Here is a 12740-nt window from a genome sequence, read left to right as displayed (position 1 = left end):
TAAAACAATACAGTGTGAACACTGTACGTTTAATACAAAAAAAAAAAAAATAGGTCTTCTACCATTTATCATATACCTGGGCTTTCAGGATTTGGTATAACAGGTAATTTCACTTGTTGCCCTTGCTGTTTACTCAAGCTATTCAGCATAGGCTCACTCTTCAGCTTAGAAATGTTTGTTCCTGATGTTTTTTTCATGAACAGTGCTTCTGTCACTATTTTTGATTCATCTGCACTTGTCGTTTTCTTCATGTTGTGCTTTGGGGTTCCCAAAGGAGACGAAAATTGAACTGAATCCTGCTGAATGAAAGAAAACCAAATAATCATTCTTAATTGTAGAACTTAAACACTATAGCATCAGTGCTTTGAGACTGAAGCTTTAGCAGTCACTGTCAAAAACCTAAGCGTCCAATGTAAATGCCAACATCTTTTACCACTAACAAAAGATAGTCGAGCTCTTTTCCTTTTAACTTAGCAGCAAATTAAAATATTTTCTTCAGAAATATTTTCAAAATTCTGTGAAAAAATTTTAATGAGAAATTAATTTCAAATGAGTGTTCTTAGCATAGAAGCCTCAAATCTAAAGGAAATTAATGCAAAACAGTACAGGAAGACTGCCAAGATACGAAATATTTCTGCAGAGTAACAATTGCTAAATAGATGCAATTTTTTTTCAAGCAAAAGAATGGTTTTGTTCAAATGATAAAAACATGCACTACCTTTATAACCTAAAGCTAGTTTCAACACACACTTAGTTTACCCTGCTTTCAATTTGTGAACCTCCTTTTCACAATTGTGTAAATGAACTTTACACCAGTTCATTTGCCCAAGTAAATAATCATGTGTGTTTACTACTCCACTTACCTCCTCACTCTGTGAAGGCTGTCTTATTGCAACAATCATTTGCTSTCTTAATTTCATACTCAACCTCTGGTATCACAGTATAGCCCTAACCCATACATCTTCCTTTCAGTTTCCAATTATGGATTTTAATAATTGTTCAGAAATTTATTATAGCCATGATCAAGRATAATAAAATTAGAAATTTGAAAATATTAGTATTTAAGCTTATATCATAAAGACAGGAGTGAAAAGTACATGCAAAGAAAATTCATATCACCTACGAATCTATGAATTTATACAGTACACCCAAACCAGTAGTTGTCCATACATGCATAAAGAGCACAGCACAAATAAATCAAATTCTTACAGAGTTAAAGTCTTTACCATAAAARCATTTTTTTTACTATTTCAAAGAAATTATTTTGAAATAATTTATAAATGAATGAGGAGCACCTGAACACTCATATAAACAATTGAAATACCTCAAATAAAATGGGATCCTTGTATGCATTGCCTTGTAAAATCAGATCCTCAAAAATAAACATAGGACAGAGAGAAAAAAAAATGAAAACTGAAAGAAACTCCATATTTTTATTTTAAGCCCCAAATTTCCATAGTGCTAGATACCACAGCATTTCTAGAATGGAAGAAAGTTATTAAGCACACATCCTTTAATCTCCTAGCTTTAATTTTTGTAATCCTCCACTTTCGAATCTTTAACCTTTACAGGATGTAAGACAACTCAACCTTACAATTCAACGCTATTTTGCAATAAGGACACTGTAGATGGGGTGCAGGGATCATTAGCATCAAACATTTCCACATTGGCATTTTACAGTTTGCTGCAAGTGAATCAAAACATTTAAACCAGCTTCAAAACAAGCCTCAAGGACAACAGCACAGGCATGCCACAAAACTGCAGTGGTAGAGCTTCCCACTTAAGTTTTCTCAATGGTCCTTTTTAAAGGAAATAGCTAACTTTCAGAACAGAGCCAAGTTTGTTGCCAAATCTGGATTTAGAAAGCCTTCCAAGAAGGATTTTCCTCACCCCAAATTTTGTTGCCACATCTTTCAACAGCAACACCCACTAGTTCCCCTCCTGCACCTTGCAAGGAGCACACACTTGGTTTCATTAAGTGAAAGGAGAAAGCAGGGGAAAAAATGAAGCAACAACCAATTTAAAAACAATGCTGTTCTCCAACATGTTCCAGCAACTCTCAACCAAGACGCCCCTGCTACTCACCTAGTAGGAAATTTGTTTTGCGGAAAGCTAAAGAGGCTACTAAACAGGGCGAGATGAAAGCCCTTCTAAGTTGCCCCTTTCAGGTGTGGTCAGGGTGGAGAAATTCCAGCAAGTTCCACAGAACAGCCACCTCTCTGCCCTACTCCCTCAAAGCAAGRCCAGGTGCAGCTGGCCAAAGGGATAGCTGGGTACAATCAGCAGCAGATGAGATCCACATTTTCAGAATAATAATTTCAGAATAATAGAYGGGTTTCACTAACCATTGCATTAAATATATACAAGTGAAATTTAAGAAAGAGCCATGGACCATTTCGGTATAGAAAAACAATGCACAAGAACTAGTAAAACTGACAGYTGCTAAATTCAGAAATAAGGTTCTGTTTTTACCTTGTTCTTTAATGAGAAGGTGCCTGGCATACCCGCAAACAAAAATCTATTCTTGACTTTCAGTTTCCCAAGATTAGCTACAATGAGATGGTTGGACTTTGAACTTTCAGGTATAAGCAGGACAGGAGCACCAGCTTCAATGTCAAGAAGAACTCGGGAAGCTCGCTGCGCTTTATCTCTTACCTGAAAAGATAAAACATTTGTTTTAAAATTTAGTTCGTGGCATCAAAATAAGCATGTATATTGTACTTTTTTTGCTAATCTTTTAGTATTCTCATGTACTGGTTTTATAATACTATATAATACCATACTATAATAACATTTTCAGGAAAAAAACAGACCTTTTAATAAATCTTATGCTTCACTGGAAAGAGTTTCCTTGGTTTTCAAGCATTTCTGTACATTTAAGAACACATTTGGAAAAGTGTTTCCATTATAAAAGTGTTTCCATTATAAAAAAAAAAAAAAATTGTCATGCTTCATTATCTCCCGTATTTCAAGTAAATCCAACATCTGATTTTCAGAAGACTTTTTCTTATTCCACTAGCCATTTCATTTAATTAAATATATAAACTTATGTTCAAAAATGACTTCCCATTTGGTTCTCCTTATTCAGATRGGAGACTTACTATTAAAATACCTGCTGCATGGTGCAGAAATACATCATACACTGAACCCTCTTCTAGCACCATGAGGACAAAAAGACACCTGCACCAGCATATACTGCAAGATTCAGGGGGCAAAGCTTTCAACAGTGTGGAAAGTTTGGCATTCTGCGCTTTTGAGCTGCAGCAGAATATCCCTAAACAAAGTCTTTTAACTACAAGGCACATATCTTCAACCTTCTTCTCACAACCACAAAACCACTTTTCATTTCAAACCCCCTATTTGATGCAGTAAGGGGAAAAATACAGAGCAGGTGGAAGACATACTGTTTGTCCTTCAATTGCTGCTCTTTGGCGCCCCAAGACATCTTGAAGCTGAGTAAAATGTTGGATGAAAGACACCACTTCTGCCTGGAAACGCTGGGTATGCACATACTGAACAGATGCCATCCGCAGAGTGACACGAGTATCACACTCCCTCTGTAGCAAGGGATCCGGCCGTCCATATCTATGACACAGATCAAAAGGAAAGTTTGGCTAAGTTATCAGTATTTCACAAATCCTGCTATTCAGCATTTGTATTCAAAAATCACAATGAAGACCTCTTAGCTGACTGTTCACAGGATAAAGCTATTTTCTAAATTTCAAATATTTGAACACTACTATTATTATTATCAGTTTTATCAGTACAATTTAAAAAAAAAAAAAGTACTATTTTATACAGGAACAAACTTCAACTAAATAGTTTGAAGAACAGCTTTATGGGTGAAGAAATGTTATTTTTCCCTGATGAAACATGTACGCTGCAGGAAAACAAAAGAGATAAAAATATTTCACGAGTTTACGAATGACAATGTTCAAACTATCATTTAAGTCACAATCTTCCAAAAGCAGAAGCCTGCACAGTGAAAACTTCTTTTACTGGGGCAAAGGAGGAAGCTAGGAAAAGGTCGAGGGGTATGAGCTCTTGTTAATATTTAGCAACAAAAGAAGGTTTAAATTCATACTTATATATTTGGAAAATCAGTGCTTCTTCACCACTTGTAGTGAAACGTTCTCTGTAAAATTCTCCATGAGCTGTAAGATCACTTAAGGACAGACTACCAATACTTCCTTGCAGGGCTAAGTCTCCATCTACAAGGCAACAGGAARACAACTAGTATACCTAAACATAGACAAATTACTAAAAACAGAAAGTCACTCCTCAACATGATGGTATTAGGAGAATTAATTCTTCACACTTGGATAAAACATATCAGTAGCAATCAAGATCAAATAACCCACACATCTGACAAGCATCAGGTCATTTCATGACCTAACTCAAGACACGTAATTTATTAAATAACTACTTATGATTTATCAAGGTTTTATATCAACAAAAGTTCTGAAAATAACCTTCTTTCACAGTCCACCTCTGAAACCTTGTGATTAAAGCAGAACTAAAATGAGTTTTAAAATCAACACTGAAAGAGCAGGTCAGAAATGCATCTTCCCCTGAAAATAAGAGCTGTAACAACAAAGAAATCTTTTTTTTAAAAAAAAAAAAAAAAGCACCCAAATAAAACCATTTCAAATCACTGTTCCAATGCATACTTTCTTTTATTTTAATCCACATACAATCAAAGCCTTGCCTTCTACTCACCAATCATTTCCAAGTGAGCCACRAGTTTTGATACATTGGCTTTAGCAAGCTCACTGGTTGTCTTACTCAGTACTAAAGACAGAGAATGGACCTGGCCAAACAAAAAGGAACAGGTTGGTATTATACAATTCTGTAGCTGTAACATCTTATGTGTTACATTTTTCTAAGATAATTCCACTATAACATGTAAAYGACAGAAGAGGATGAATTGACTGGGAGACAGAGGAAGAAAGCAATCTTTTCACATCCTTGTTTGCACATTGAAAGATTTGAAGGGTCTCTCAAGTAATAAAGAATGCTCAAGTCATCAACAGAAACCTAGCACATCTTTGTCCCCTGCTCTTTCAAGATCCATCCTTTGTAATCGAAGACAGCAGGACCTTTAGGATAAGGAGAGAAACAGAGTGTGCAAACATGCACGCATACGCACCCACACATGTGTGTACATATATGCATTTTTAAAAATGAAATTCCTACCAAGAATACTCCCTAGGATAGCAAAGTTCCAGGTTTAGTATGGCTGGTCTTCCATGTTGATGGATCCTCATCATTTCAGGAATCACAAACACTTAGTCTGTGCCCTGTGCTCTCCCAGGGAAATCATAATCACTGTCTAGAAGACCTGGGCACTTTCCTTCACCTCTAAGTCATACATTGACAAGAGGAGTCTCAAACTCTACCCCCATGAGTCCTACTTGGATCAACATGGAACATTCTACTTCAGCCTCCCTTCAAGTGGCACATAGGTATGACAGGAGGATCTCAGAGGAAAGCAATCAACACTTTAGGGATGAAAATTATCTTCTCATGGGTCATATGGGTCATAAGGGATGTAAAAAAGTAAAAGAAAAAAGAGCAAAGAGTCATAAGGATATGTGGGACAATTAGTAAAACTAATTACTCTTAACCTGAAATGCAAAAAAACTCTATGTGCAACTCGAAGCTTAGACAGGATGACTGAATAAAAAGGATTACTTATTCTGTAGCATGAAGTACATAGAATCCACACACTGACCATGCAAGTCATACTTTCTGAAATACAAAGTCTGTTCTCTTAGTCCTTATCACATAACATGAAATAAGGAAGTTCATTATTATTTTTGCAATTTTTATCTTCTATAACTTCTGCATGTTACTATATATAGACACATTTTAAGTATACTCTGAATTGCTCATTTGCTCTCCACTATAATATTAAACACCAACTTTTTTAAAAAGTTTCTATGAACCACAAGATTAATGACTGCCAATCTAAATAATATTTTGCATCTCAAGTATACCTTCAGATCCAGTTTAGTGTTTACAGGTTCAGATGCTTCAGAATCTGACAGGGTATTTATTTCTGACTTGACTGTCTGCTGAGCATCCTCTGGTTGCAGCTTCATCGCATGATTGTCAGCAGTGGATCCAATTCCAAAGAAATCCAGTATCACTACCCAAGTCTGCAAAGTTATTAACACATCTAGACAGTTAAAATCAACATCTACACTACGGTTTATCTTTTTATAGTGTGAAGAAAACTCAGGATGTTTCCTGTCCACTAAAAATATATTGATGTGAACTAATGAATCATCAAAGTTACTTTTTCCACAGGGCAACTTGCTTCTGTCTGTTGTTGGAGAAGGAGGGGGAGTCAGAGGATACTCAGAATCAGCATCTTCTTTTTGCTTCTTACGGAAGACACAAATTGGTCTTTGGTACAGCTGAAAGACATTAGGTGCTTCTTCCATATGCGAAGGTAGAGAACGTGGCATATCTGGGTATTCTATATTGGATACTGAGGGGCAAGACTGAGAAAGATATTCCTTGTGTGCCAAACTGGATGGCTTCGGTGCTCCACGGGAGACCATGAGATTCTTATACATGGAGTCTGGGTTTTTTTCCAGAAGATCTTCCATTAGCAGAGAGCGCAAGGCAATCTGAATAGATAAAGTGTGAGGATGATCTTTAGCAAACTCAACATCAAAATCCTGAAACTTAAGACTGACAAGGCCTTGTGCACCAAGTGTTAGATCACCACTTAACTGAACCTGGAGCTCCGATATATGAAAATTGGCTTGAATCTGAGTAAAAGATTTTGTTTCCCTGATAGGCAATGACTTATTTGGGACGGAAGAAAAACCAGAATGGTTGAACAAGCCATTTTCCTTCCATTCACTAGAGAACTCCGTGCCAATACTATGAAGTGATGCTGAAGGAGAATTAAGACAAGTTGAAGATACAGAAGTGGTCGGAAATTTATTCAAGTCTTCATTGTAAATTAAATTATCCAAAGTTTGCAGGACTTGCTCATACACATGTTTTGCTAACACCACCTGCAATGCAGAAAAGAATCCAAAAATATAATGTTAGTTCTCTAAATAAATAAAATTTATATATTTGAAATGTTTTTCAGACAATATTTTGTTGTGGACAAATGAAGTTTGTCCACAAGCAAAAAAAAAAAAAAAAAAAAAAAAAAATCTAAAATAAGGTAGAATGCAAAGCTGAAGATCGTCACTTTTGTACTAATTATTCAAGATGACCTTCTTCTGAAAGCACATGAGGCATCTCAGCATAGGAAAGCTTTTTTCCTAGGCAAAGAGCATCCACATACATGAAACTAATTTAAAATAATTTCTTTTCCTTTTTGTATGTTGGTCTAATTTTCAGTTACCCTGCACACATAATACAAAAATACAAGAAGTCTAAAACACTTCAAAATACTAAATTTCAGTCGTCATTGTGATTACAAGCTCTAGTCTCAGTCATATGTAAGAAATTCTGACCCCTAGATATTTTTATCTCCATCTTAAATTTGGGGAGATTTGCCTGACAAACCATTGTCTTCTGTGCAAACAACTTATACTGAAATTGAAAGTACTAGTTTATAATACCTGAAGAGGGTTGACAAATTTCCCCTCAATCTTCATAACACTTGATATTCCAATGTCTTCATTACTCAAAGGAAAAGTCAAATCCAAATCTCTCTCTAATGGTATTTTTTCTAGTTTAAATTGGATTGTGGTATTGTTCAGAATATGGAAAGCTGTTAAGAAGAAAGGAAATGAAAACAACATTACCACAGTATAATCAGAGAATTGATTAGTGTATAGGAACTATACAGCAGAGGTAACATACCTGCTATTTTTTTTTTTTTTTCAGAATTTTTAGTAATGAGGAAATATGTATATCTGGTTATGTTTCATTATATTTCTGCATGAAAGTCACCATTCATCATCATTGTTATTAAAAGAATTAATACATAGAAATGAAAGAAAATTTGGTCACTCTAAGGAGTGTATTTTAYGGGGGACAGGAGAGAGAACATATCCGATTAGACACAAACACAGATTTTTAATACTATCTGCTAGTCATAATAAAATAATTGGACTCCCCTGATTAACATACCATGGCCTTTATGTAATGACTCAAAGAAATCATGGCGTGTAAAAYGGGATTCTTCCTGACTGTTAAGACTGGCAGGACCTGAAGAATGCAGCCCATGGGATATCTCAGTTGCAGACTCTTTCTTGCTCATGWACTGACTGCTATTTAAAGAATACATTTTAATATCTTTAATTTCAACTTGCAGTCTGTCACTTGTAGAGTCATCTTCTCCTGGTATGAAGTTCTGAATAGATATTTGTCCCAGATGACCTACTAGCAATTCAGGGCTACCTGGCTTTCGAGGTATTGAGACAATTGGTGATTCAATGTTAACATTTAAGATAAGTTTAATCGTGTCACTTTTGAGAGGTTGGGATCCAAATCCATAGTCATCATTATCTTCTAGGTTGGCAAGATCTCTTGATCGTGATGTTGTATCAAATAATGAAACCATTTCACTGTACTCAGCAGTTTTAGTTGCCAAGACTGTAGTAACTTTTGATGCTGCACTTTTCAGCATGTTGCGGAAATTCTCTTCCAATTCATCCATCGACAAGGTCAGTTCTTTCAAAAATTTAGCTGAGTGGTTGTAGTGCAAGGAGGCCATTTTGAGGCTAAGAGAACATTCTTCTTTTGACTTTTCTGCAAAAGTGAAACTTAAAGCATCTGGAAGGCCACTTCCCTCATCAAGCCTAAAGAATAAAGATTCAAAGTAACCTGTATCACTAATGAGATTTTCGTATCTTACTGTGTTGCCTATACTGACAACATACTGGTTCTTAACACTATCTTGTGTTAGATCCATAAGGTGAAGACATCCAAGAGAGCCGTTAACGTCAAACTTACTACACATAGAGACATTAACTTTGGTGCCACCAATACTTGCTGTTGCAATTTTTCTGCCGTATTTTTCTCCATTTGTCATGCCAACTGTCCTGAGTAGGAGTATATTCAACCAGTGAATATCCACTGCTACCTCTGTATTCTGTGCATAAGTAGACTGAAAGGTTTCCTGTTCCCTATAATCTCTTTCCAGGTCAGTCATTAAAGGCTGAGGACTAGAATCTTCTTTCTCTTTTGGAAAAGATTTCTGGAGAAACCCAATCAACTCAACAATAGTCTCTGGATTAAGGATGATATCCAAGTTGTTTACCTGCACAGAGATCACCTGCAAACTGCTATCCAAATTCATTGATGGGCATTCTGCACTCACAAACTGATACTCTAATTTTATCAGAGACTCTTGATCTTTTCTGCTGGTACCAGATGAAGCATTTGAGGCTGCCGTACATCTTTCTGTCAGACTAGATACAAAAGGATGTGCGTCATAGGGTCCATAAACAGGGGACTGAGCCCTGCTGTCTCGAAGACTTCCTGTGGGTACATCAAAACTAAGATTTTTATGAGAAGCCATCAAAAGATCGAAATCTGTGCCATACGTTTGCATAGTATCAACCAGCAGCAGGCCATGAACAGTAAGGGAAACTTCTGCATCATACGGCCTTTTCACAAAATGGGCATTGGTGCCAAAAACCTTGAGTACAGAGATATATCGCCCATTACTTTCAACACCCAACTGCATACAGTTGACTTTGAATTCAGCCAGAAGAAGCTGAGATTCAACAAGAACTTCTCTAGTATGCTGCTCTAGCATTACAACACTCTGGGTTAGATTCATTACAGAATCATGCAAGCTACCAAGCTGGTCAACCTCTGTAAAAATCTTGTCTTTCCCTAAATGTAGAACATCTGAAGGCTTAGTTTCAGATGTACTCAGCTGTGTACAACAGTTCTTCAGAGCTAATATTTTATCTTCATTGACATGAATTTTCAAATCTGGTAGACTACCAGACAAAACAGCCCCTGGGTATCTTGGGTCAGATGTGTATATCAATCTGCGTTCCAATTGCAGGTGAACATTGAATTTTTCCACCACATGAGTTGGACCCACGTCACTATCTTGAACATGCTTCCAGTTATCTTTTACTCTTCCAACCATGATTTGAAGATCCATAAATGAAAGTGTGTATCTCTCATACATTTTTTTACTCATTAAATGCGCTTGTAGCTGCTCCTCGCTTATTTCTGCTCCAGTAAACTCAGATAATTTAGTACCACTATTAGTGGTAGATTCTGGCGGTGGAGTATTGGGAGGAGTTGCTAAAGGTGTTTTATATTCCTCGTCACTTAATTCATTGACTTCTGATGAAAAAGTATCTGCGTTCCTTTTGGCTTCATCTGTGAAGTAAAATAAAATAATTTTTTTAAAAAAGGAAAGTATCTCCCCTCTCTYCTTGAGGGTTTCCCACTGTTACTAGATCATCTTGTCTGAAGTTCTACCTTTCTTAACATAGAGTTTACCCAAAATGGTCCCTACCCCCTTCCACTGTCATTTTTTTTCTTTTCTTTACAGGAAATTTATTGCACTTTTTCTTGTGATGCTCAGATAATGTAATAGAGTCTTTACCAATGTCTCATTTTTGGCACCCACTTACTGTTGCTACGAGATTTATTCTTAATCTATGTTTATTTAAAGAAAAATRGGAGGGGATCCTTTCATTTAAAAGTTAGTGATACTTTCTCAATATACAAAAGTAATAAGAGTACTCCACTTTCTATAACTGCATAAATATTTCTGGGAGAAGGCTTAAGGAAAAAGCAGCAATAATTCTAGAACGTACCTTGTGAATTGGTAAGTAATATTCTTCCCAGATCTACAACAACTAGCACTGGATCCACAAATTTGAAATCATCAGGAAAGATAACCTGAGGGGCAGAAATATCAAGGCACACGGTCCAACTTTTGCTGTTTTCCTAAAAATTAAAAAGAATGGAGAGAGTAAAACCCAAGGAAACAGATTCTCCTCATATAAATAAATAACTTCAGTTGGCTGTTTTTCACCTTAAGAGCTAAGCTACCTTGAACAGCTCAGTAGCAGTTTAAGCTCGTTCTCCAGACTGCAAATACAGTCAATGAACAGATGCTTCCAAGAGATGACACATCCCAACCTAAGATTGTTCAAATAAATTTTTCTTTGGGGAGGTCCCTGTTCCTTCTACTGGGAAGAAAGTGATAACTTTAAGACCTCTACCTTTTACATGAATAACCGCACATCATAAAAATCTCTGTCAGGGTCTCCACATGTATTTGACAACGACAAAACATGTATTTGACAATGATTTACCATACATTTAACTATTAATTTTGCAGCATACATAAGACCAAACTATTATAAATAAGATGAAACAATCCTCCATGTCAGAAAAAAAAAATCTTTTAATAAATTACACTCAATTTAGGTTTGGTATAACAGGAAACTTTTGCACACTTGAGCTACACACACAAACACATACACACTGTCACTCACTCACTCACTCCTCTGGATTTCAATTCCTAAAGTCTGTGTCAAGAAAGCCTAAATAAACATTTTTGAGGAAAAAAAAAAAAGGAAAGGAAACATAAAAGCTTACAATGAATTCTCCCACTAGTAAACGATCAATAGTTTGCCTGATTTCAGCTTTTGTCTGCATTTTCAGTTTGTTGTACTGTCTTCTGGCAGCTTCAGTCACTCTTGCCTCTAGTTCAGACTGATATCCAAAACCTGCACAAGAGATCAAGACTTACTAGGCATAGTTCTCTTAATCTGGTATTTAATCAGGGAAAACAAACAACCAAACCAACCAAAAAGAATGCCAAAATTTATTCTGATTTGATAGAAAATCATTTCAATTACAGCAGGAAAATGTAGGACAGGAAAATGTAACAGTGGAAGCCCACTTGCTCTACCTAAAAATCAATCAGTTTTCAGAAGAAAACATAAACAAATAAAAAAAATGAAAAAAAAAAAAAAAAAAAAAAGCAAATGTCCAAGCACCCACAGCAATTCCCAATCCTTCTGCTCGCTGTTAGTATTTGTCAGACCATCAACTTGAGTTCCTGATTTGGGTAGAGTAGTGGGGAGAAAGACCTGAAAAGTGTAGGTACATATGGGTAAAAGGGGGCAAAATTCACACTAAATTTTCTTAGAAGTTTGTGAAATGTGTAAGCAGTCCACTTTCTTAAAATTCTACCCATAACAGTTACAGAATAATGTCATCTTGTATGAAGAGGTAGTTATTGCTATAGCAAGTCTCATTCATGCTTTTATGTTCAGTACTTAAATCTTACATTATTTTCAGCATTCAATAGAGTGAAAATGGTGTGTTAAGAACTTTTAAATGTTGCTTATTCTCATCTCTTATCTTCAGAAACCAAATTTTAACAATTGAACAGCAAAGGCAGTCAGTTTATAATGTCACAGACTTGCTTGCTTTAGAAGCTTGAGGAAGGTGCATGTTCAGCATTTCAAAAACAACGTACCTCAAGCAGCTATAACAAAAGGTCAAACCTCATCTAAATAACAGAAAAGTTAGAATAGGAACTAGGACAGTTTCCCCTAGTTGCTACACTCTCTTGAACTGCTCTCTGCAAAAAAACTCTTTTTCCCTACCCACTTCCATCAGACCTTAAGGAAAGAAGCCTCCTGATTTGGGTATTTCACTAAAGGCAGCAGGAACGGCCACTGTGGGGCACAGCAACAGCTTGCAATTTTAAAGAAGCATCATCTGAAGGAAAACTCTTATTCAGTTAAATCAAAAAAAAAAAACAAAAA

The 12740-nt window shown here is 36.1% G+C and overlaps 1 protein-coding gene across 2 annotated transcripts in view; it reads right to left on the bottom strand.

Moving 5' to 3' along the window:
* Positions 1–12740, bottom strand: part of VPS13D (vacuolar protein sorting 13 homolog D) — an 80163-nt gene that overhangs the window by 57681 nt on the left and 9742 nt on the right. For both annotated transcript variants that reach the window (XM_026053679.1, XM_026053680.1), the window contains exons 16-25: positions 11560–11690; positions 10770–10902; positions 8110–10326; positions 7596–7747; positions 6000–7034; positions 4720–4810; positions 4085–4211; positions 3405–3585; positions 2473–2655; positions 77–296 (exon numbers count right to left, since the gene is read on the bottom strand). In XM_026053679.1, the coding sequence (XP_025909464.1) occupies positions 77–296; positions 2473–2655; positions 3405–3585; positions 4085–4211; positions 4720–4810; positions 6000–7034; positions 7596–7747; positions 8110–10326; positions 10770–10902; positions 11560–11690 (4470 nt within the window). The remainder of the gene's footprint in view (positions 1–76; positions 297–2472; positions 2656–3404; positions 3586–4084; positions 4212–4719; positions 4811–5999; positions 7035–7595; positions 7748–8109; positions 10327–10769; positions 10903–11559; positions 11691–12740) is intronic.

The sequence above is a fragment of the Nothoprocta perdicaria genome, unplaced genomic scaffold, assembly GCF_003342845.1.
Source record: "Nothoprocta perdicaria isolate Ctin4 unplaced genomic scaffold, notPer1 scaffold_117, whole genome shotgun sequence".
NCBI lineage: Eukaryota > Metazoa > Chordata > Aves > Tinamiformes > Tinamidae > Nothoprocta > Nothoprocta perdicaria.
The sequence above is the reverse complement of the archived record's forward strand: the minus strand, read 5'-3'. Positions and strand labels throughout refer to the sequence as shown.